We start from the raw sequence: 26,887 nt of genomic DNA on the forward strand, positions 1-26,887 counted from the left end.
CTACTCAGAAGAGCACTTAACATTTTTAATCCTTCACAATAAGTCTCTACAGCAATGAGTAAACCACAATTTTGGTAGTGTTTTATACAATAGAAATTTATATCTCAGTTGTGTAACAATTCAGGATGAGCATTTCTAGTCAGTGGATGGCTTTTTTCCCCATCTCCTAAGGCCTCAGAACCCTCTGCATCCAGCCAACCAATTGGAAAAGTAGAGAAGGCTCACCTGTTTCTTAAAGCGCAGACTTGGAATTCACATCACTTTTTCTCGTGTTCTCTTGGTGAAAATTTGTCACAAGACCACAATTCAACACAAAGAGGATAGGGAACTGTTGTCCCTGGGTGGGCAGCCATTCCCAGTGACAAAATCACTCCATGAATAGGGAGTACAAATATTGGTGGGCAGCCAGCTGTCTCCTGCCACAAACACTTATGTAAATTATCTTTGTGCCATATTATGCTGCAGTTGCCAACCAAATGTAATGCTCAATCACAACAAATACATATCTCCTTCCTGATTACCATATGTGTTTTTCACCCATTTAATGGTCCCCTATTACACCCTCCCATAGCACTTGATATTTCCTCATTTAGAAATTCTCATCATTCTTATTATTTGTTCAACTACACTAAGTTTCTTAAGGGTCATATCATAGTCACCTTGTTCATTGTGTCCCCAGTACCCAACATAGCATCTCACATATTACACAACAGAGACTTAATGAATTCTTTTGAATGAATAAATGCACTAAGTTTCTATTGCAATATATTACTCTTAAGATACATCCTGTGTTTCAAGCGACCTCTGGTAATTTTTGAATTAGGTGGTAAGCTGAATCAATCAAACAGAAATTAAGACCCTTTGTCTTTTTTCTTTTCATAAAGGACATGATGCAATTGTCACACTCCTGAAGCATTATAAGAGACCGCAGGATGAATTGCCCTGTAATGGGTATTCCCAGCCTGGAGGAGGTACCCCCTTTTTCGTTCAGTTTTTGTTGTTAGTAGAATATTGTTCCTAAAGGTAAACCTGTGTTTCTACTACTACTATCGTTCGGCAGTGAGGGAGGAGAGCATGTCAGATTAACTTTATTTTAAGAAAACTTATGGCGGGGTGAGGCTGAAAATACAGAAGCCCCCACTTAGGCTCTTTTCTAACTCACCAATCTGCAGTTCCCCCAAGGTTAACATCCCCTGGACTGGATGTTTATGAGGCTTGTTCATGACTAGGAAAGCCTGGGTAAGCTGAGGGCAGTCGTTTTCCATTTCAGTAACCTAGTAGGGCAGGACAGAGAATACGCATATCCAGACAGAAATTAAATATGCTGGAGTCTGCTAGACCTTGGACATTTAATCCTTTTATATACTTTCTAACTAAATACTTTCTGTACAGTTTTAGGGTCCAGAGAAACACCTGGGTTCATTTGGTTCCTCAGCAAATTTGTTTGTCACCTGTTTCTTTTTATAATGTTTGACTTTTCTGAAGAAAAAAACTGATTGCTATTTTCAACTATATAATATAATTTGATTTCTAGATGGCTCCTATGTGTCTGTTCCATCCCCCTTGGGGAAGATTAAAAGCATGACAAAAGGTATTTTATTATGCAATAGTGTTATATGTTATTACTGAAGATAACTACTGCCTCAACTATGATAACTTTCTATTTTCTTTTACATATTACAAATGATGACAATTTTATAAGCATAAATAATATTATCAAGATACCATTCTTTCCATAATTAACCTCACCTACTATGTTGTTTCACATATGCCCTCTTAGTTCATGAAGGTACAACAGTAAATATTGCATGAGTATTAAAGAAAGATCAAATTCTCATAAACATTGGTATTCTTAATGAAATGTAAATTACAAACATTAATATACTTAAGGAGAATTGAGAATAGGTTTGCCATAGGGGGAAAAAAATGAAAAAAAAAATCATTTTTGAAAAGGTCGCAAATAAGTAGTACTTCGTGAACTGTTTTTAATGTGTGTTGCACACAGAAATTAATATCATTGAATAAGGAAAGTAAAATATATGATTCAACTGCAAATTTATATTTGGATATTTAGAATTTGAAGTCTTTTAAAATTATATTTTGGTTGTGGATGTTTCCTTCGAATGATTCTTTCATGTGCTTATTTCCTGACATCTAATTGGTATCCCTTTGAGGATTAGTTTATGAATATTTGGCTAAGCCTCTTGTGATCGGTTGCAAGGAGTGACCAGATAAGACAGTTATCATGATGTGATATGGACTATACTCCAGACTTGACATGGCATGCAGACAAGCTAGTTTTTTGATTAGATTAGGAATAAACTCTTAGCCCTGATAACAAAAGTTAGGTAGCAGAGAGAAAGAACTAACATGCTTTTAACGCAGAGGGGATAAGGATCATTTGTGATAAGGTTTTAGTATCTCCAAGAAGTCAATTATAGCTGAAAAATTAAATGTTACTAGGGAACGACTTTTTGTTTAAGTAAATTATATATAAGCATGCATGTGTGCACATCCAGATGTGTACTTTTTATCTTAAAAAATAAAATATCGCTTCCTGTTTGCAGAGAAGGCAGATGTTCTCCTCCTAAGAGCTGGATTGCCTTCACATTTCCATCTTCAGCTCTCGGAAATTGAATTCCATGAGATTATCGGCTCAGGTAAACTAAAAAAGATACTAGTCTGCGTTAGTTTAATGAGTTCAAGATAATGTATTTATTTATTTCTCTTAAACAATTTTAGGTTCTTTTGGGAAAGTATATAAAGGACGATGCAGAAATAAAATAGTGGCTATCAAACGGTAAGCAAGCAAATGACAAAATTTAACATCTGAGTGTAACTGTGAACTTTGAGAAGCGAATGAATGGTGAGCCCCTTGTTTTGATTCATCTGTTGACTGAGGATTTCGTGTTGCTACCATTTCCAGTTATCGAGCCAACACCTACTGCTCCAAGTCAGATGTGGATATGTTTTGCCGAGAGGTGTCCATTCTCTGCCGGCTCAACCATCCTTGTGTAATTCAGTTTGTGGGTGCTTGCCTAAATGATCCCAGCCAGTTTGCTATCGTCACTCAGTACATATCAGGAGGTTCTCTGTTCTCGCTCCTTCATGAACAGAAGAGGTATGAGTCTCTTGTTCTAAGTTATTTTACATTTCGTTGGAATTACCCTTGCAACACCTCAGAGGCTATATGTTTGGATAAGACTTTACCTTCTGAAATCTCGGAATGCTAGGAAATGTGGCATTTTAAAGATGGCTAATAATTTATACCCAATAATTAGTTAATAGAAATATGTCAGTGCTTTCTTAATAGTCATTCAGTTGAAAATGATAAATTCAACGAATTTAGTAACTGAAGTTTATAGTAATTAAGCTAAATTTGACATACCAATAAAGCAGATGTATGTAAACAGAAAAAAAATAATTACCAGGGGTCACAATGTTTATTTTAAAAAGAAAGTTCTTGCATAAGTCTAATTTGAATTCACTTCCTAGATCTATGCATTCAATAATGGAATGTGATTATTGTAGATTTTATTTTTATATTATTACAAATAAGTTAAGTGTAATACTACAAATATTATAAAATCAAGTAGAATATTTTAAATAAAAGAGATTGGTATCTGAATTGACCTATAATTAAGCATTATCTGATGTAGAAGAGCTACTGTTCCAGATTTGTTGAATTTTTAGCTTAACCTTCAATATAGCAAAAAAAAAAAAAAGGCTGAAATTGTACAAAATAACAAATCGTACACACTATCTTTCATTTCTTTTACAAAGATATGGTATTGACTTTGACTATTTCATCCTCATTAAATTTATTTTTTAATTCTAGGATTCTTGATTTGCAGTCGAAATTAATTATTGCAGTAGATGTTGCCAAAGGTATGGAGTACCTTCACAACCTGACACAGCCAATTATACACCGTGACTTAAACAGGTATTTCCCCCCCAAATAATGAATTTGGAATTGTGTAACTGACTAGGAGTCTAAGATTGCAGTGAAAATACATTTTAGATTTATTGGAGGTCAGGGTTTTTTCTACTCCGTGGGTAAGGGTACAAGCTACCATAAGCCTAGGAGAATTAAAATTTTGTCATTATGTTTTACAGAAATATAGGACTGTATAACTATCTCTCATGGAGCTTTCAAATTTATTTTAAAAAGTCCAAAAAGATAGTGATAGCTGTAAGATTCACCAGCTAAATAGTTTTTAGTAAAGTCAGAACAAGGATTGAAATCAGCAACTATTATAGAATGTCATCATCTGTCTTAGAAAGAGAACATGATACAAAATTATCTGAAACACTACTTTTATGCTACCATTTTGGTATTTTTGTAATAGTAAATTTAGCCAAACACAGCAGGTCATTTACTTAACTTTCATGTGCAGATGTTTGCATGTGGAATAGAGACTTGAAATAAATAACAGAATCAGAGGGTTCCAGGGTAGAATCCCAAGGGATTTCAAAAATTTACATTTTTAAACAGTGAAAATTTCCTCTCAACAAAGTCTTACAGGAAGGCCAATATACAAAATGGAGCAGTTTTTATTGAAGGCAGAGTGTTGGGTAGAGAATTCTGTTTACTTACCATTGCCCACTCCCAAGGATGGAAATTCTTGGGCCACGTCTGTGGAATCCCAAAGGTGCTGTGGAGAATAGCTGGATAACCACTGATCTTGTTTACGACACAAATCAGATTATCAAAACCAATAACTTTCATTTCGTGATTATCAATAAGGTTCATACACGTCCCATGTATAGTCCTTTGTACAAAGTCCACAGATCTAAAACTACTGAATATTAAGTGGGTTAATTACACTTATTTTTCATTCAACAAGTATTTGGGTATCTAGTGTGTTTAGCATCTTTACACTTGGTACAGTAGAGCTTGTAAAGTGAAACTGCCATAGATTCCATTCTTGAGGAGCTTTCATACTGTGCTTTGGTTTTGTGGTTATTGATTTATTTGATGAAAGGAAAGAACTCTGCCTTTCCCCTGGTGAGCTTCTTACCATGTAGGTCTGAAAGCTAATTTCCATCTTTAGTGTATACTAAGAAGTTCAAGGAATGAGTAAAGAAGTAGTTATTTTCAGTACTGATGAGAGTGATGAAAATACCTGCCATTTATTTAGCACTTACATTGTGAAAGGAGCTCTGCTAACCCCTTGTCATGTATGCTCTCATTTAATTCGCAATTCTGTACTGTAGTTATCTCAATTTTACTGATAAGGAAATTGACTAAAGAGTTCAAGGTCACATCATTATAGTGTTCTCAACACTGTACTATGTTGTCCCAACAACAGCAAAACCAAGTCAGGCAGAAAGATAGAAGGAGGCTGGTGATATTGGATGAGCATCAGCCGCATTTATCAACCCTCATCTTTGCACCTCAGTCCTTAACAAGCTCAGTTCCTGCAACCCAAACCATTTCTCACATCATCTCCTTGTGCTACTGTGTTCCTGCTTTATTTCTTTTTCTACACCCCATATTCTGCTAGTGGAGCAGAGGTTGCGTATGAAGTACAAGATATGTTTTCTTTGGCCGATAATGTTTAAATATTTTTAAATGTATATAGCTGTAGGCAAGAATGTATGTTCCAACTTGTTATAGATCCCACCACCTACCAATTTACCTTCTTACACCTAGCCCAATTTATATATTCATTTTATGGCATTGGAACTTGCAAAGCATGGTTTATAGCTAAAGACTTTAAAATTTTTTGCTTAATACTAGAAACTGTCTTTGTTTTCTTGGAAAAGGAACATTTTCCAAATTGCTTGACGTTGCCAACATGTGGATCAAATGAATGGTCCTTTTCCTGTACACGTATATATTATAGCAACACTGTAAACGATGAAATAGTGATACTTCCATCACAGAGTGGCTATGGCACTCCCATGAGATATGTATATAAAAGCACTTTGTAATCTTTAAAGCACTATAAAAATGCCATTTGTTATTGCTATTAATCCCTCACTTGTTCTCTGATATACTGAGAATACAGAAACACCACAATATTCTCATACATATGGATAATTTTTTTCATATAACACAACTAATTAATTGGGGGTCTAGGTCTAGATCTGAGAAAGATGCACTGTTCATTTCTGAGTGTCAGCTTATTCGGATGACTATAAAGGAAGATAATTAATGATAGTTTAAAAATAGCCAACTTACTGATGACAAATGATAGCTAATTTAAAATGATAAAGCTGGCAAGGGCTAAAAGAACCTTATTTTTGAAGATTACTTTTAACTAAATTAGTGAAGAGTTCAGAAATATCAAAGAAAAAATTATTGATAAAAACTTTCAGTAATTGTTTTTAAGTTGAAGTATGCCTTTCATTTGCCTTTCAATTGAATACAAAATATAAAAAAGCCTTGCATTTTAGAAAAAAAATCAAGAACAAATAAACAAATTGTTTTTCTAATTACCTAACTATTAGGTACAATTGTAATCCTCAGTTTGCATAGATTATAGAGTCCACTCTCAGCTATTCCCTTCACTTGTGACTTTACTAATAAGGAGTTACACAGAAAGTATTTAGCATTCACTGGCAAATACTATCTTGCAGAGAATTCTGAATACCAAATGCAGACCAATTAATTGATCACATTTTAAAACATACAGTAAGTCTTTCTTTATGAGTCTATTTCTGTTTTATTTTGTTCTTTAGAGTCCACATAAGCGAAATCACATTGCATCTGTCTTTCTCTGTCTGACATACTCCACTCAGCACAATATCTCCAGGTCTATCCATGCCACAGCAGATGGCAAGAACCCATTCCCTTCCATGGCCAAGCAATATTCCATTGTATATATGCACCGCCTACTCTTTATCCATTCTTTTATCAACGGACACCCAGGCTGCCTCACATCTTGGCCATTGTAAATAATGCTGCAATGAACATATGTATGCACACACCCCCTCAAAGTAGAGTTTTGGGTTTCTTTGGATAAATACCAGGAAGTGGGATTGCTGGGTCCTTCTTTGTCTCTAGTGATAGCCTTTGTTTTAAAGTCTATTTTGTCTGCTATAAGTATTGCTACTTCAGATTTTTTGTTTGTTTGTTTCCATTTTCACGAAATAACTTTTTCTATCCATTTACTTTCAGCCTGTGTGTCTTTCAATCTGAAGTGAGTCTCCAGTAGGCAGCATAGTATGTAAGGGTTTAGTTTTCTTATCTATTCAGCCACCATATGTTTTTGATTTGAGCGTTTTATCCACTTACACTGAAAGCAATTGTTGATAGATATGTAGTTATTACCATTTTATTATTCATAATTTTTATTATTTTATTATTTTTTATTTTATTTATGTATTTATGTATTTATGTATTTATGTATGTATGTATGTATTTATTTATTTATTTATTTATTTTCTTAAAGAAGTGATTAAATGATTAAAGATTTAAGATTCCTTGTAGTACTGGTTTGATGGTAATGAACTCCTTCAGCTTTTTCTTGTCTGGGAAGCTCTTTATCTGTCCTTTGATTCTAAATAATAGCTCTGCTAGTTAGAGTAGTCCTAGTTGTAGTTTTTTTCTTTTCATCACTTTGAGTATTTCTTGCCAATCCCTCTGGCCTGCAAGTTTCTGTTGAGAAATCAGCTGACAGTCTGATGGGAGCTCCCTTGTAGGTAACTAACTGCTTTTCTCTTGCTGCTTTTAAGATTATCTCTGTGTTTTTAACCTTTGACATTTTAATTATAATGTGTCTTGGTGTGGGTCTGTTTGGGTTCATCTTTTTGACACTCTCTGCGCTGGGCTTATGTGTGTGTTTCCTTTGCACGGTTAGGAAAGTTTTCAGTCATTATTTCTTCAAATAGGTTCTCAATCCCTTTCTCTCTTCTCCTTCTGGTGCCCCTATGATGTGAATATTGTTATGTTTGATGTTGTCCCAGAGGTCTCTTAAACTCTCCTTCTTTTTTTGGATCCTTTCTTCTTTTTGCTGTTCTGATTGGGTGTTTTGTGCTAACTTGTCTTTCAAATCACTGATTTGATTCTCTGCTTCATCTAGTCTGCTGTTGATTCCTTCTAATGCATTCTTCGTGTCAGTTATTATATTCTTCACTTCTCACTGGCTCCTTTTTAATGGTTTCTATGTCCTTTTTTATGCTTGCTATCTCTTTGTTGAAGTTCTCACTAAGTTCCTTGAGCATCCTTATAACCATTGTTTTGAACTCTGTCTCTGTAAGATGCTTGCTTCCATTTTGTTTAGTTCTTTTTCTGGAGTTTTCTCCTATTCTTTCATTTGGATGTATTTCTTTGTTTCCTCATTTTGACTGTCTCTCTGTGTTTGCTTCTATTTATTAGGTAGGGCTGCTAGTCTCCCGGTCTTGCCAGGTGGCCTTATGTAATTGAGTTCTTGTAGGACCCTGGCACAGTCTCCCTGGTCACCTGAGCTGAATGCTCTGGGATTGTCCCTTGTGTGGGTTGTGTGTGTCCTCATATTATAGTTGAGCCTTGACTGCTGTTGGCCTGTCAGTGGGGTACTGGCTGTAGAGTTTGGTCATGTCCACAGCTAATTGGCTGCTGTGGGAGGCTTAACTCATGGAGTGGGATTTGTCCCAGCAGGTTCTGATGGCTGTTGAGACTGCCCTTCGTGTGTGCCACTTCTGGGGCTAATTGGGTGGTCTGCTGTGATCTGAAGCCAACCTCCAAGTATGTTGGTTCTGGGGACTCTTAGGAGGGGCTCCAGTGCAGACCCAGGTCAGCCACTGCCTGTGACTGACCAGGAGATACCTCATAGAGTCTACAAAGCAATCCACAGTTGATCACTGCCTGTGCTGTATCTGGAGGTATGTGGGAGAGGCCATGCTGCAAGCCGAGGATGTATGCCACCAGTACCAGGTCTGGGGTAGCTCCTCAAAAAGCCGGGACACTCTGAGGCCTTCTGCCACCTGCCAGTTCCCATAAGGTTCAACTGCTGATAAAGCCTCCTTCTATATGCAAGTAGGGTGAAGCAGAGTCTCAGTGCGTCAGCAGGGTGGAGCAGTGGAGCTCACCAGAACAATCAGAGTCAGATTTGGCCTGTGAAAGATGGCGCAGGCCTGCCAGCTGCACAGGAGAAAGACTCCAAGCAGGGACTGTCCCTCCAGTCCTCACCCAGAAGTTATACAACTCAGTCTCTCCTCAAATGTCTCCAATGCCCCAAGAGTCACTGTCCCTCCACCGGAGCCCATGGTGAGTGCCTGCATGGGCCCTTCAAGCCAATATCTGGGTTTCCTGCTGCTTTCCATCCCACCCAGATGTTTGGAATCCCCACTGTTTTTCACAGCCAGATGTTGTAGGGGCTTGTCTCCCTGGCACCAGTACTCCAGTCTGGGGAGCCTGGTGTGGGGGGCTGGGGTCCTTCGTTCCTTCATGGGGAACCTCTGTGGCTGAGATATCTCTCCCCATTTTCAACTTCCACACATGGGTGTGGGACCAGCCTGTTTCATGTCTCCACCCCTCCTACCAGTCTCGATATAGCTTCTCCTTTATATCCTTACTTATAAAACTTCTGTTCAGCCAGACTTCAGATGGCTCTCCAAGTTGATTGTTCTATAATTTAGGTGTAACTTTGATGTGTTCATGGGATGAGGCAAACACAGAGTTTATCTACCCCACCATCCTGGATCTCCTACTTACAGTAAGTCTTGAAAGAGAACCTATTAAAACATGTGAACAGCTCTACTTTTGTAATTCTCTAGAATAAAACCAGTCACAAGTGGCATTTTAAATTTTGTCAATTTTTAAAATTCATTTCCACTTTAAAAGTAAGTTAATTAATTAAAATATTTGAATTCTTGATATGAGCCAGAGTCTATGCTATGCCTGGGGATACAGCTGAGAATGACAGACCATAACACTTTTTCGAGTAGAGTTTAGAGCCCAGTGAAGTATTTCACAAGATTTCCCAATTATAAGAATCATCTGGGGCTATCATTAAAAAAATAAATTCAAAGACTCTTCCCTTGAAAGGACAGATTGAGAATGTCCTGAAGTGGGCTTGAAGATCTATACAAAATTGCCAGCTAATTCTTATGATCAAGCAGGAAAGTAAACATTGTTATAGTGCACTGGTTCTCAACTCTGGCTGCAATCAGAATCTGTGGGAGAACTTTAAGAAAATTCTGATGTTACTTCAGTCAGAATCTCCAGGGATGGAGCCCAGGTATCATATATTTAGAGAATGTACAGATGATTCCTATATGAAAGGAGCTTTGAGAACTACCTTTTAGTCTAATGCCAATTACATCTCTTAACCATTTGCCATACAATCCCATCCTTATATGCTGCCAGAATGGAGTGTGAATACTGGGGGATCAAGTCACAATGTAATTCTAAATGGTTTGAGAATTATTGCCCTACATACAGTATAATCATTTATTTATTTATTCATTCAATAACAAATATAAATGACAAGATCCACAGGCCCATGGTACCTATGACACAGAATAGATCTCAAGATTCAGCAGTTTCCACAGGAGTTGTACTATATATAATAAAGTATTCTGGAGCATCTAATTTATAATTCATAGTTGATACTAGAAAGTTCCCAGGAGTGCAGTCTTCACAGGCAGCCAAAATTGGAGCAGATATTTCAATATTGGACAAGTCTTCACAGTTCATATGGGTATTCAAGGATATAAAGCCCTGGAAGATTATAGAACTATAGATAACAATAACAAATCTATATACATACATAGAAAGAAATACTCATATGAATGTATATGTGTATATTATGTATTAATGCACACATAAGCAATTGTATTTCCATGATTTTGTGATGCGTCCAGCCTTTCTCAACTGGAGTCTTGAGGGAATTAAGTCCTAAGAAAAATGATTTGAAGGGCAGTTTGTTCGATTATCTTATGGATGAGACATAGCTATTACCATTCAAGATGCATGGGAGAGAATTTAATTCATGACATACAATGGATGCCTTGAGTTTAGGGCTTAGGTCCTCAGGGCTTAAAGGGTACCTGCAGTTCTGAAAGTTTTATGTTCAAAATTGTAATGTGACTTCTGATTTCCACATTTAATTTTTTTTTTTAAAATAGAAGCAATCAGTTGTAATCTGTGTCAATTTTATTACTGCACTGAGTCATTAAAAGAAAAAGAAAAACTAATTTTCCAAGAGGAAATTTGAATTTGTTAGGGTGGGTTATTTGCTGCAATGATAAACTCCAAAAACAATAGCAGTTTGTATCTTGATTGTATGAATAAATAGGTTGTTGGACTGGTTCCTGTCCATGAAGTTGCTCAGGACCCATTTTCAGTATGTGACTTCCAGGGTCTCCGTGGGGGTGAGGTCTCCATTAAAGGTGAGCATAAAACGTGAAAGTTTTAATGAACCGAGCATTTGAGTAGCATGCATCACTTTCAGTCACATCCCATCGGCTAGAACTCAATCATATGGGCAGGCCTAACTACAAGGGGTACTGGGAAATATAGTGTAGCTGTGTGCCCAAAAGAAAAGGAAAAGACTTTGGTGGGCAGCCCATTGTCCGTGCTACATTTACTGTATTTAACTTAATGATAACAGGTACTTGGGTCTGGAGAAAGACAATAGTTGAAAAGGCTAATGTAGAGTGTCATGAATCAATTGTGCAAATATAATGTTAATTACCTATTAAAAATATTTAGTTTATGAGCACAGTTTCACAAATTATAAACTAATACTACTAATTGGGAAATATAGTGAAAGGCATTTAATAAAATGTATTATATGTAAATTAATTTTGAAATAGTTCTCATTCACTTCTGTTAGCTATGGTAAAAGCATGAGACTAGCTTTGGGAGTGTGGGGACATACGGCCCTGAATCAAAATATGGTTCAAGAGTAAAAACGTGTACTGCAATGAGATATAGTAATATGAAATAGGCTATATAAACTCAAACACATAAGTCACAGTTTCATGTGCTCTCTATCAATGAAAGCACACACGCACACATACTCACATTTTTCTTTGAATAAAATTGCAAAAGGACAAAAATGATTATTCTATTCAAGAACCTTGTTGCACCATATCCAGCAGAAGGGGTTTCTCAACCATTGAATTCTACAAATTATTCTAATCCTATTTGAGTTTCACTCAGGTGTTGATGTTCAGTCATAATGTCTGTTGCCATTTCTGGCATGCTCAGTCTCCATTTAAAGTCAATCTGTCTGTCTTCAGCTTTGTTGGGGAGGGGTAATTCCCCTTTTGCCCTCTTGAGTTCTTATGGTTGGACTAATAATAAACTTTACATAACACCAGCTTACTAGGAGTAAAATGCTGATACATGCACACAGGAGATCATAAATGGTGCTCAGAGAAATGATTAAAGCAGGCCGCTTTTTATACTTTTTAGACAGAGAAAGCAATAAATTTGTGAGGATTTGACAAGACAAAGAAAGTTAGATTTGGGTGTCCATTAGGAAGGAATCTAAACAGAAAGAGTGCTTGGATTATTAAATTAGTAAAGAAGTACAAGGTATGCTAATATAGGCTATTGGGCCCTGAATTCCTTAACTCTGGTGATAAGGGTGTCTCTTGTAGCCCTCTCCCACTCACACCCCACACCCCAGGATCAACGAGGGCCCTTTTCACAAGGGAAATTTGTTTCTTGGATTTCAAGGAGACAGTGGAGGGTCAAGGTGTCCTTCTTGCACTGGCTGCTTTTCAAGTACCTTGAATTCAAAATAATCAATATGCCACTGTGAGATATTTGGGGACTGTTTGCCATGGATTGCAACAGCCCCTTGAACCTCCAGATACGCAGAGAGTTCCCTCCAACTCTCAAGTTCCTACATATTATTTAAGTGTACCACCTAACTCATCCTCATCTTCTCTCACTATATATTTATCCCTGACTCCTCACCTGACTCTCTTAGTTCCCAGAGGGCCAGTAAGGTATGTCTGTCATCATCATCACATTTCCTTTTGGTTCAGGTTCCTCCCCTCTCCTATTCCACTACTAGAATGCCCTTAAGTCCTGAGTTATCCTCTCTTTGGACACCAATGGAAATAGCTAACGTTTCCTCCCAGGCCCCGTTAAAATGTTCTTCCTCTTTCAGCTGCCTTCATTAAAACGTCTCATTTAATTCTGGTTGCATCCACTAATTCCAAAAATAGTGCTCTTACTTAACACCTCATTAAGTAAATTCCCTTAGACACATACTCCCTTTAAATTAAAACAGGTACGTATATTTAAATCAGAGGAAAACTCTATCTTTCTGCCCAAACTATCATATTGTTTACACAAACCTGGTCAGACTTGCCATCTCTCACTAGAACTTTCATCAGAACCTTTGCCTCAGTCATCCAGGGAGACACATCCCTGAATCTCACATTTCAGAAGTGGGATCTAAGCCACCATATGCCATTTGAAACACTACACAAGATTGTGTGTGTGTGTGTGTGTGTGTGTGTGTGTGTGTGCAAAACAAGTGTATAACAGAGCATAGCAAATCAGGATTTAGTCCCAAAACAGGAATTCTGTGATACCAGAATTCACTTTTGATTTCACATAAAAGCACTGCTACTCCACACTGGAACCTGGCCTCAGGATTTCTTATTCCAGTGCTTTTTGTGGGAGGTGATTCACTCTGCCACCTCTTTCCTTAGTACAACACAGCCATACCCTGAGAATTCCCAAAGCCAGGGAGACAGGAGTGTTTTTCCTGCAACGGTGTCACCTTCTCTCACCCAAAAGCTGAGCTCGGAGTAGAAATGATGCCCTTCTTAATTCTCTAAAACCTTTCAAATGCCTCCATGTGATGGGTGGTGAACTTACTGGCCTGCAATTTTCCAGTGTTACTGGTTCCTTACATTGCCATTTTCCGTTCTTTGGGGATGTGGCCTGTATAAAGTCAGCTTTTGAAAATGTCAACAAAGGCTTTTCTCTGTTCAGCCTCGTTTCTTCTCTGCTCTCATTTCTTGGGAGTCACCATGAGTGCTCCTGTGGACACCTTGTCGATTTCCTGAGCAGCTAACCTTTCAATAATGCTATTAATGCCGCCTTCTGGTTATCTGTGCATTTCTCACCCCTTCCTTGTTGAAATTCATTTATGTTGTTGTGTTCCTAAGATCCTGGAATTTAATTGAGTACAACCTAAGTTGGGATCCAGGGCCAGAATTTCTAGCTAATAAATGATTAATAATCTTAATAGGTGGGTATTTCTTTTCCCATTGATTGACTTTCCAATAACTATAACTAGAAAAGGAAATACAGATAATTGTAAACTTTCTTGCCTTGTTTAATATTTTCTTAATGTCAAAATTCTCCCTACCAACCTTGGGAGGAAGCAGCTTTTCAAATAATGTTAGTCTTCTCTTGAAATTATAGAATGGACAGCTCTGGTAGTCCGTGTGGTGTGGGCTGCCACCTGACTGGAAAGCCACAGGATGAACCAATTGAGAGCACAGACGATTGAGCCAGACTGTGCAGGTTCAAATACCAGTGCCTATGTCCTTGGGCAGTGTGTTTAAAAACTAGCTTTGTAATTTGTAAGATGCCAATAATAATACCTACCTTATTGAATTTAAATGAGAAAGTACATTACTATTGTCCTTATTTTGCTTTATTCTTCTGAAAGAATATTTTCACTGCTTAATAATCTTGGATGACCAAGTTTCTTTACTGAATTAAATGTTTCTAAGGTTATATCTCTCCTTTTGATTGTATTACCACAAACTTTGCTTATAATATATTAGGTGGTTAATTTTGTCCTGCCATAAAGATCTAGGAGATAACTGGACGGTTTGACTGTAGATCTCTCTCTACATAAAGAAGGGCCAGGGAATTTGAATCCTACCTATGTCACTGCCTTCACTGAGATCTCTCTACCCCTTCATGGTTCAAACTTGCATCAGGGATTCTTTCATTCTTACATTCCCATTAGATAGATACAGGATTTAGGACAGAATTTGGATAAAATAAAACACAGCCGAGGGTTGACAGAGTTATTTGATTATCCAAGATCCTTCTTGGTGATTCTTCTGAGGGCTCGTCTCGCAAAACTTAAGCATACAATTGAAACAAGTCATTGAATCATTCAACAATCATTTGTTGGTGAATATAGTGGCACAGCAGGGGAAGCCTTCTCCAAGGTCCATCCCACAGAAAATGCCAGGCAAAGAAGTCATGTAGCAAAAGCCCTAGTTTTGCAGAGGATATATCGGGCATCGTATATATGCCCTATATATACGATGCTTTCCTTCCTGACGCCCAGTTAGCTCATCTAGAGACTCAACTCAGCAATTGTCCTCACCATAAAGAGCAGAGGACAGTGTTTTCAAAGGTTAGCATTGAGAAGGTTGTCCACTGCCCTTTCTTCAATAGTCGGAGAAAAAGAAGAATTCATCCCTTCACACCTTGATTCCCAAGAGACAATCGTTTTTCCCATTTCTATTCCTGTACTTATTGTGTCCTTATTTTTCTGTCACTTGACTTCTTTCTGCCTCAGGTTCCTTGTTTGCAAGTGAGATAATGATGACTACGTCTACCTGTTTACAGAGATCCTTGTACTTAGTGGGGGTGTCAAGACTACAAGCCATGGAGCACTGTAGAGATTCTACAAAAGAAATCTGTATGTCATTTATATTAATCGCATGAAACTGAATTGCCAGGAAGCCTCAGAATATGATTCATTTTGTATCCAGCTGCTGGATGGGTACTATCTAGAGTAGTCTGGATTATTTTCCTCCCACTGAAGGTGAAAGGTGTCGTGGACACTAAATGGTGTGGGGAACAACAGACTCCTTTTCTGAAAGGCTTAATATTCCCTTGACTAGCATGGAGCAAAGAACATGCCAGCCTCACGAAATGATTAGAACTCTTTAATCCCAGAGGGACGGTCTTTGTATCAGTTACATTTTAAGCCTTGTATGTGAAGAACTGCATTCTCAGTCACTAAGCCCTCATTTAATGGCTTTAGCAACCTACAGAAAGTTCGTGAAAAGCATGCCTGGTGCCATAGATGAAACAGCATTAGAGCATTGATGATGTCTGGCTTCTTTTCTTTGGGGAGGGAACTCCCCTTCTAAATTCTTAAAATAGCAGTTGGCTTTCATTAAATCTATTCAGAGTCAAGGGTCTGAGGATGTTGAGTGACCCCTTTCTTTGGGAATGGAGCACATTTTAATAGGCTTTTTCCTGTCTGTGGTCCCTGAAAGGTTTAGCTGCTGGCAGGCCTCCTGAATTGCTGGGATTTGTAAAGGAAAGAATTGATTATATGCTTCTTCTAATTCTTTCTCTTTCTTTAATTTATTTTCCCCCATTTCATACAAAGAATGAGAAAGATATTCTGAGTCTCATGCTATTGAGATATGGTTGGCCTTAAGGGCAGACATTTTAGCATTGAACTTTTATTAACCTCTTCTGGGCTTGACAAAGTTTCTTCTTTTTTGCTTCATAAATATGAGGCAAAAGAGCTGTTATTTGCCACGCTTGATCCTCAGCACTGTAAGCAGTAGAGAGAGAAAAAAAGATTTGTTTTGTTTTGTTTTGTTTTGTTTTGTTTTGTTTTGTTTTGTTTTGTTTGGCTTGAAACACATCTATAGTCTCTATCTGAAAAGGTAAATTTGTTTTAGGCCCTAACACTTGCTGTTTGCTCTGATGGAAATATCCACCTCTGCCCTACTTCCTTCCCTTCTTCCCCTCCATGCCCCCTCCCCCAGTATCACTTTTCCCTTGGCTAATTCCCATTCCTTCCTCCAGGAAGCCTTCCTATAGGTTCGCACAGCATATCATGCCCTCGCTTATCTCAGGATAGCACTCTATTAATGCGACTCATTTATTTGAATGTATTTCCTACAACACACTAAGCTTAATCAGAACAGGGGCTATGAATTTTGTACCATTTTATTCCCCAATGCTTAGCACAGTGACTGGGTCCTAATAAAAATTCAATTAATATTTGTCAAATGCATGAATGAATGAATAACGTTTCCAGGAATACAAGAGTATTGCATATTAATATTTCTTTGTGCCAGGCATTGTGCTCAATGTTTCACAGGTGTTAGCTTATTAAATACTCATAAGTCTGTATGATGGCTTTTTTTAAACAGGTAAAGATAGAAAGGCTTAAAGAAATTAAACGAATTACAAGTTGATGTAACCGGTAAATTAAGTGACAGACGAAAGTTACTACTCATGCCATATAGTCATATAGTCCAAAACATAGGGAAATATAGTCATTTAGTCCCACAAACCAGGAGCAGCTCTGACTGAATAGCAAAGCAATTATACGTCAGATTGCCTTACCAAAGGAGACATAGTTTATAGAATTCATAGCAGAAATGAAAAGGTAGTTTTTGCTTAATATTGAGCAATTCAGTGGCATTTAATAATCTGAAAGTCATTCTTTTGTTCAATTAAGACTGCTGTTCCACAAGTCACTTACCTGGCTGTTTTGTGCTATAGATAATTATTTGCATGCTAGTCACTAAAGCCTTTCCAAAAGAAAAAAAAAAAAAAAACAGTGAAGACAGTGAGAAAAGAAAATATAATCAGTTGTTTGACTGTTGATTTAGTCAGGTGAAAAGTTAGCCAAATAAACTCGTTTTGCAATGTAGACATAGGCCAAGACTATCTGATGATTCTTTAAAATACAATGCCCTGAAATTCTAATGATTTTTAGTCACAACTGACCATGTAGATTTGAACCTATACCTGCTTTTTCTGAATGGATTGATTTTCCTTCTCACAGGCAACACTTTTATTTTCTAACCTGCAGCCTTTCTGGGCCTGACTGGAATACTTTTGCATTTGATTAATGTTTTCATTTGACTTTCAATGAGGTCTCAAAACAGTTGGGCTTGTCACAGTCAAATTATTTAAATATCCTACGAAAAGAGTATGTGGGAACTAAAATCAGATTCATGTGAACCTGGAAAACCAGTGGCGACATTTCCTGAACTTGTTATATCTTTATGCCTGAATTAATCATTTCACAATTCTGTTTCATGTTGATGCTCAGCTTCTTAAGTACAGTGATTATTAGATGCCTTTGTGGAAAAGTTTTAATTATTAAAACTGACCTAGAAGTTATTCTCTGGCAAGGATTTGTGTTCCTTTTTTGGATATTTCTTGTGGTTTCAACAACAAATATATTATGCCTTCTACCTACATTAAAAACATTTCTCCCCCTTTGGTTTTTTTAACATAAATACCCAAATCATCTTTTTCACTTCCCAACTCCTCTTCACTCCTAATTGATCAGAATTATCCCAACTATGGATTCAAATATGGTTAGCTTTCTGTCTACATTCAATTTATGTCATCAGAAGGAAAGCACACAAAAGAGTACATACCATAAGATTTCATTTACATATAATATTTTAGAAAACGCAAAGTAATATCTAGTGTCAGAAAGGAAATCAGTGGTTTCACAGGGCTGCACTACGAGATGAGTAAACTGCAGGGAAGCAAGAAATTTTGTTGAGTGACAGAAATGTTTTGAATCTCGATTGAGGCAGTAGTTTCACAGGAGCGTGCCTGTGAAAACTCATTGAAGTGTAGGCTTTAAATAGATGAATTCTTTCTTCTAATGGGGATACGAGTAAATTGTCTAACATAAGTGGTAAACATAAAAAGTGAAATCCTTTAAAAGAGACATGGAAAGTAGTATGAATTTGCCCCTGTCTAATCATGAACAAAATGTATTTTGGCCTTTTTAAAACCTTAAAAAGGAGAAATAATCACTTGCCAAATAATCTCACCGAGGATATCAAAACCAATTCTAGCTAAAGGGGGAAGAATCAACATAACTGAATTGGAAGAAAAAAAGGTTTACTCAGATGCCATCACCGAGTACAAATCTGTATTGCTCTAAGGTCGACTTAGCTGTCTGCAAATGTTAGCATTTAGTCAAAGGAACGCAGACATTGACAGGAAGGGAGATGAGAGAGCGTCTTGGAGACTATGCACTTACCCTCTATTCACTCTTGCTGGTTCTGGTCTGATGCAAAAGATGTTCAGTACCAGAATTTAATCCTCAGCCAAATGTGAAAGTGCATACACTGAATGGCAAAGACAAGGCCCAGAGTGTTTCTATATCATCAAAAAACTGGTGGGTTGAAAACATTAGATCTCAAAAATTGCAAACTGGCAGATACAACATCTGAAAAGGAAAAAAAAAAACCCCGACCCTAATCCACTGAGTTGATTAAAAGCAACATGCTGCGAGACACGCAGCACAAAGCCGTGCATCGTGGGGATGTGTCGCCAGAATGGCTGTAGTCCGTTTTCAAAATGTCCTTTGTTAGAGGAGATAGCTACGGGACCTGATGGAAACTGATGCTGTGACTCATAAAAAATACAATGAATTAAAATTAATCAAGATCATGGAAGTGAGATTGTATAAACAGTGTAACTCGTGTGCAAGAAATATAAAATCAGACTTCCTCATCAAAATTCTAATTGTAGAGCATGTCTACTTGAGTCTCCACAAATAAAAAAGTATATATCTAATAATGGGTTTGTGAAAATGTTCCCATGTGCACTCTAAACTGAGGTAAGTTTAGCCTAAATTCAGAAAATTAGATTGGATAATTTAAAATTGGTTGAGGCAAGGAAATGAGCAATGTGAATGTTTAAGCTTCACCAGTGAACACAATGAAGGTATTTGTAATAAAATGAATCTTCTCTTGAGGACGACAAATGACTCAGAAAGGTAGAGCTCAGATGGTTCTCATGTGAGCAATAGTTTGTTTATTTTGCTAAACTTAGCTGTATACTAAGCATCTCTGCACATTGTCAGGGCAAAGCAGCTTTAGCCATTTCAGAGAGCCATCCATTTACTTGTAAACGTTAAAATTCCCATAGATAATCTACACAGTACGAGTATGTGTCCTCTATATGTATTCTATAATCATTTAGCAAATACATTTAACAAAATTTTTTGCTACAAAAACAAGCACTAAAGAAAGCTGGAATTGTCTAGCTTCAAAATCTTACCTCCTTTGTTCAACTGTCTCAATAATAGGAGATTACAGATAGCTTATTTTGTATATTTTTTCTATTTTGTTTATGTTTTCCAGAATATTTAGGTATAGTATAATGGGGGGGGGAGGCAGTAAGGTAAATAAAACCTGTAGTAGTCAGAGCGAAGGAGACTATCCTCTAGGTGAAAGAAACAGAAAAAAGCAAATAAATAAGTAAATTTTTAAAAAATCATTTTGAACATTTGATTAATGAAATGATATGAAAATCATGGCTTGGTCAAGTGCTTGTATAACCAGCAAGTTTATACAACTTCATACAGAGGAACTTTCTGCTCTAGAGGCCAACACTCATTTATTACAAAAACAGAACCTTGGAGACTTCTCAAAGTGAAGCTCTTCTCTTGAAACTTGGGTTTGGCTTTCCCACATTATCTCTCAGTATTATTTCTTATGAAAGAAGTTACTATAGGTTTTCACCAACAATATGGAAACCAAGGACTGAGACTGCAGTTTTAGGAGCCGTCGTGGTATGCTAGGCATGGTAGACCGACTATGCACTTTCAAGTCAAATGTCAAGGCTTAACCCAAACTCTACCATTTCCATTTCCCAACACTGTAATGGTTGGCAAGCTATTTCTAAACATCAGTTTCTTCATTTATAAAATAGGGAAGGCATTTGCCTCGCAGTGTCTGGTACATAGTAGACATTCAATATGTGTTAGTTCTTGTTCCTTCATCTAAAATCGTTCTGGAAGTAACTTATTTTTTCATGTATGTTTATCAGTCTCTCATATGTCCTTTACAAATAAGAGCTGCAAAGAATATCTCTAAAGAATATCTCTATTTACTAATTATTTCTCTGTCTTCCTACTTTCCCACTTAACAAAAGAGAGAAAAAAGAGACAAGAAGAGAAGGAGGCAGAGAGAAAGAGGAGGAAAAGGGAGAAAAGGAGGAGGAGAGAAAGAGGAGGAGGAGGAAACATATAGAGGCAAAGGCAATAGCGCAAAGGTCATTATTAAAAATATACCTTCTAACAGTCGAACCATAATAATCACCCTCCCTTTCCTCTTCTTCAATGTCTGTCCTTAACTCAGCCATCTGAGAACTAGTGAGGTAAAAAGGAAATATTGGATCATCAGGAATAATTCATAGATAGATAGTGAGAATTGACACTATCCTGCTTTTGTTCATATATTTTTTTTAATAACAGATATTTTGACTTATCTGGAAAAAAAAAACAAGTGGGATGGTTCTCATATTTGGACATTTTCAGGGTATTTTATTACTTTACTTTGTCTCTTAGACAATCTACCAGGGACAGAATCCTCTTCTAAACTTCCACACTGCCCCCAGAAGCATCTCTCAGGGATGGCTCCAGCCTTTCAAATGGCACAATAGCTGAAAACTCCAGGACGTTGCAGAATGTACCATTCTTGCTAGGCATTCTTGTTTGCCATCTATGACATTTGCACACAGCCTGCAGCAGGCAGCTAATGCCAAACTTTAACCATCCTCAAAGCACCCATGCCACTGTGAGTACATTGTTGGGTAAAGAGATCATGCCCTACCTCGTTGTTAGCTAACAGGCAAGGGGATGGACCACAGATTCAGAACACCATAAGATACATTTTCAACAGAAACTCTGGAAATGTTATAGAGAGTGGCTGTGGGGACAGAGCCAGGAGAGCAGTTTCCAGGCTCTTGACCTCACATGGAAAGGTGCTGGCTCTAGTAGTAGATGGCCGTCAGCTGTGACCAGTTAGCCATTAGTCACTAACATAACTGCCGCGGCTACACTAAGGGGTTGGTTCACAGAGAAGCGGACGGCGGATTGCAGATCGTGTGGATCCTGCTTCCTGTGTCTCCAACCCAGCCGCCAGTGAGATTTTAGTGGTATGACTCCCCTATCTGTGGCTCCATTGGTGTTCCTTTTCAGCCTCACCATATCCTGTGTGCTTGTGCGGGGAGCGGTAGAGGAGACCCTGCATGACAGTGGCTTAGTATAGAAGCCTTTGCCATCGGTAAGGAAAACGTTAAAAGAGCCCAGGCCAGAAGTAATAACAGTCTGAACTGAGAAACTAGCAATGGAAAAGCAAAGGAATGTAAGGATTATAGATCTATTGTAGAGGTGAAATTGACTGGATTTGGTACCTGAACTGAAGTGAGGGTGATGAGGAGAAAGGATCAAAAGATAAGATTTCAGCTGAGGTTGGCTGGGTAGATGGTGATCACACATTAAGATGCATGGATATTGAAACTGATTTCAACCATGTGTGTTTGAAATGCTAGTAAAATAATCATCTGTATAGAAATTGTGAGGACTATGGTAAAGAGCATTTGGACAGTGCCTGACTGTTACTTTCCTATGGACACCTTCTCTTTTCCACCTGTCCTCTTACATCAGGTCAGGTGCTTCTTTTCCATGCTCCAATAGCACTTGTTTCCTTCCTTATCTTAGCACTTACTTCCCTTTGTTGGAATTTCCTTTTCCTTCTGACACTCAGACTATAGGCTTGGGGAGGGCAGGGACATGACCATTTTGCTCACCTTAGTACAAATGCATCAAGCATAGAGATTAATAAATGCTCAAAAACTTTGTTGAGTGATTAGTAGTGCCTTGGAATCTTTTGAAGTTGTAAAGGGCTAATTGTACATTTCAAAGAGGTTATAGTTATGGCTCCAGGATTAATTGACTTTCTGTAGAGAATCCAAATAGGAATAGCAATGGAGGAAACAGTTGATGCAGGATGAAAAGCTATTAGAGAGGGAGAAAAGAATAATCACAGAGATAAAGGGAAAGGGGAGGTATTTGAGAAAGAAGATGTCAGAAGTGTCAGTCACTTCAAAAAGTCCAGGATGTCTAGGGAAAAATAATGATAGTGGAGACCTTCGAAAAGTAGTGAACTGGAGAGCATTGGCAGAGCAAAAATGGAGGATGTTTATTACTTTTTCAAAACTAAAAAGAACAAGTTTAAGAAGAATGTAGAGGGCACTGTAATGATTTCTACAGTCACTGGATTCTTTTTTTGTTTGTTTTTAACTTTTTTCCTTCTTATTTAAGTGTATTTTTCCAGGACCCATCAGCTCCAAGTCAAGTAGTTGTTTCAATCTAGTTGTGGAGGGCGCAGCTCACAGTGGCCCATGTGGGGATCGAACAGGCAACCTTGTTGTTAACAGCACCACACTCCATCCAGCTCAGCTAACTGGCCACCCCACTGATTCTTCAATTCAGTGTTTTCCTAAAGGATATTATTTAGAATTCTAGTCCAGTGTGATATGTCATGGGAAAAAAATATTTGATAAAAGAAGTTTTGGTAAGGTTGAGTATTACTTCCCACTTTTATTTTTTTATTGACTTATTTTTTGGACATTCAATATTATTTTATATTAATTTCAGGGATACAGCATAGTGGTTAGACATGTGCATAATTTGAGAAGTGATCCTCCTGACTAGTCTACTACCCACCTGTCACTATAAATAGTTATTACTGTTTTATTGACTATATTCTCTATGCTTTACTTCATATGCCCATGACTATTTTGTAATTACCAACTTGTATTTTTTAATCCCTTCAACTTTTTCACCCTGCCCCAACCCCCTCCCATCTATGACCTCGATAAATCTAGTACCCACCTGACACCGGACATAGTTATTACAATATTATTGATGATATTCCTTATGCTATACCCTACATTTCTAAGACTACTGTCTAACAACCAATTTGTACTTCTTACTCTCTTTACCTTTATCACCAATCACCCAAGCCTCCATCAGGCAACCATGAAAATGTTCTCTGTATCTATAAGTTTGTTGCTGTTTTGTTTATTTTCTTCTTTAGATTCCACATATAAGTGAAATCACATAGCATCTGTCTTTCTCTGTCTGACATACTCCACTCAGCACAATACCCTTCAGATCCAACCATGCTTCCACAGATGGCAAAAACCCATTCCCTACCATGGCTGAGCAATATTTCATTGTATATATGTACCACCTACTCTTTATCCATCCATTGATGGACACCCAGGCTGCCTTTACATCTTGGCCATTGTAAACAATACTGTAATGAACATGTGGATACACACGTCCCCTCAAAGTAGAGTTTTTGGTTTCTTTGGATAAATACCAGGAAATGGGATTGCTGGGTCCTTCTTTGTCTCTTGATATAGCCCTTGTTTTAAAGTCTATTTTGTCTGCTATAAGTATTGCTGCCCCAGCTTTTTTGTTTATCTGTTTCCAATTTCAAGAAATAACTTTCTCCATCCCTTCACTTTCAGTCTAGGTATGTCTTTCAATCTGAAGTGAGTCTGTCGTTCGCAGCATATGTAAGGGTCTTGTTTACTTATCCATTCAGCCACCTTATGTTTTGATTGCAGCATTTAATCCATTTACATTGAAAATAATTGTTGATAGATATGTAGTTATTGCCATTTTATTATTCATATTATTTATCTTTTTTTTTATTATTATCATGAAGAAGTCCCTCTAAGATTCTTTGTAATACTGGTGTGCTGGTGATGAACTTCTTTTGCTTTTTCTTCTCGGTAAGCTCTTTATTTGTCCTTCTATTCTAAATGATAACTTTCTTGGGTAGAGCAATCTTGGTTGTATGTTATTGCTTTTCATCACTTGGAATATTTCCTGCCACTCCCTTCTTGCATGTTTCTGGTTATAAATAAGCTGGCAGTCTAATGGGAGCTCCCTTTTTTCTTGCTGCTTTTAAGATTCTCTCTTTGTCTTTAACCTTAGGCATTTTAATTATAATGTGTGTTGGTGTGGGCCTTGTAGTGTTCATCTTGTTTGGGACTCTCTGTGCTCCCTGGGCTTGTATGTCTATTTCTTTCACCAGCTTAGGGAAATTTTCAGCCATTATTTCTTCAAATACATTTTCAATTCCTTGCTGTCTCTCTTTCTTTTCCTCTGATGCGAATGGTGGTATGATTGATGTTGTCTGAGAGGCCCTATAAATAGTCCTCATTTTTTTTTCTGTTCTGTTTGAGTGTTTTCTGTTACCTTATCTTCTAAATGCTGATTTGATCCTCTACTTCATCTAATTTATTATTGATTCCCACTAATGTATTCTTTATTTCAGTTAGCATATTCTTTATTTCTAACTGGTTCTTTTTTATGTTTTCTATTTCTTTGTTGAAGTTCTCCCTGAGATCCTTAAGCATCTTTATAACCAGTGTTTTGAATTCTGTCTCTGGTAGATTGCTTGTCTCCATTTTGTTTAGTTCTTTTTTTTGGAGCTTTGTTCTGCTCTTTTATTTGAGAAATGTTTCTTTGTCTCCCCATTTTGGCTGCCCCCTGTGTTTATTTCTATGTATTAGGTAGGACTGCTATGCCTCCTGGTCTTAGTAAAGTGTCCTTCTTTCCTGTAGGGCCCAATGGCACAGTCTCCCTGGTCATCTGAGCTAGGTACTCTAGGTGTGTCCCTTGTGTGGCTTGTGCATGCCCTCCTGTTGTATTTGAGCCTCATTTATTGTTTACACATCATTGGGAGGGATTGACCCTTGGGCTCATTGCTTGTGAGGACTGGCCATGACTACAGTGGAAGAGCCATTGTTCAGGGGCTGATGCTATGGAGTAGGATTCACTTTAGCAGTGCTCTGGTGCCTTCCCAGTGTGCCCTTGGGGTGTGTCATCCTCGGACATCACCGGGTAATTCTTTGGCTTGGTCTGAAGCTGGCCATTGGGCATGCCAGCCCTGAGACCTCCTGGGAGAGGTTCTGCCACAGGCCAAGTTCAGCCAATCTGTGCTCTGCTGAGGGCTATCTGGCATAAGCCACAAAGCAATCCGCAGATGGCCTCCACCCACATTGGGCTCGGAGGTGCCTCAAGAGGCCAAGCTGTAAACCAAGGCCAGTTGACACTAGTGTTGAGCCTAAGGCTTCTCAGCCAGAGGTACAGGACATGCTGAAGCCAGAGGCTGCTTGTTTGGGTTTTGTGAACCTTTGATAGATTTTAGCAAAGTCTGCAGCATGAGCCAAGACAGGCCATTTGTATGGAAAAGCCAATGGAAACTGTGTGTGTGGGTCCGAAAGTTAGGTGGGGCAGGGTGAGCCAATGAACCATGTTGGCCAGGTTGATTGAGACTCAGATATGGCAGCCACCTGTATCTGCACACATTGAATGGGGCCGGCTCAACAAAGAAATAATGGCTTCTGCCAACTCCTTCATTCCGGAGAAAGCTGCCCCTCCAGCCCTTGCCCTGCAGCCAGACAATTCAGTTTTTTCCCATATGTCCCTGGCACCTGTCGAGCTGATGCCCCACCACTGGAGCTCAGAGTGAGTGAGTCCATCAGCAAGTAAGTCTGTGTATGGGCCCTTTAAGAGGAGCACCTGCGTCTCCAGGCATCCTCCATCTCACTCAGCCACAAACTCTGCTGGTTTTCACAGCAGAAATTATGGGAACTTCTCTGCCTGGCACTGGAACCTAGGCTGGGGAGACTGGTATAAGGCTGGGATCCCCTGCTCCACTGCAGGGAACCTCTACAGCTGAGATATCCCTCCCGATTTTGAATGGTCACATGCCGCTGTCAGACCAGTCAGGTCCACATCTCTGCCCCTCCTACCAGTCTCGAGGTGGCATCTTCTGTATGTCCTTAGTTCTAGGGCTTTTGTTCAGCTAGACTTCAGGTGATTCTCAATGATGGTTGTTCTGTAGTTTAGTTGTAATTTTGATGTGATTGTGAAAGGAGGCAAGCACAGCGTTTACCTACTTTGCCATCTTGATGGAAATCTTTACCTCCCACTTTTAGAGATGCAGAAAATACATTAGAAATTCTGTAGTAATTGTTCCATATCAACAAAACATTTTGCCAACTTCTTTGATGACTTACAACTTACATATTAACATTCCAAAGGAAATAATATTCCCCAGAATACATTTTGAGATATGCTGCTTTGATTGTGTGATTGCAAACACGTTTATGTTCTCTAATTTTAAAAGGTGT

General features: G+C 38.1%; 1 protein-coding gene across 1 annotated transcript in view; it reads left to right on the forward strand.

The window, feature by feature from the left end:
* TNNI3K (TNNI3 interacting kinase) overlaps positions 1–26,887 on the forward strand; it is a 273,108-nt gene that overhangs the window by 110,620 nt on the left and 135,601 nt on the right. The window contains exons 12-17 of the mRNA XM_033115870.1: positions 885–971; positions 1,535–1,591; positions 2,568–2,660; positions 2,743–2,800; positions 2,927–3,121; positions 3,839–3,943. Of these exons, the coding sequence (XP_032971761.1) occupies positions 885–971; positions 1,535–1,591; positions 2,568–2,660; positions 2,743–2,800; positions 2,927–3,121; positions 3,839–3,943 (595 nt within the window). The remainder of the gene's footprint in view (positions 1–884; positions 972–1,534; positions 1,592–2,567; positions 2,661–2,742; positions 2,801–2,926; positions 3,122–3,838; positions 3,944–26,887) is intronic.

Source organism: Rhinolophus ferrumequinum, chromosome 9 (assembly GCF_004115265.2).
Source record: "Rhinolophus ferrumequinum isolate MPI-CBG mRhiFer1 chromosome 9, mRhiFer1_v1.p, whole genome shotgun sequence".
Taxonomy (NCBI): Eukaryota; Metazoa; Chordata; class Mammalia; order Chiroptera; family Rhinolophidae; genus Rhinolophus; species Rhinolophus ferrumequinum.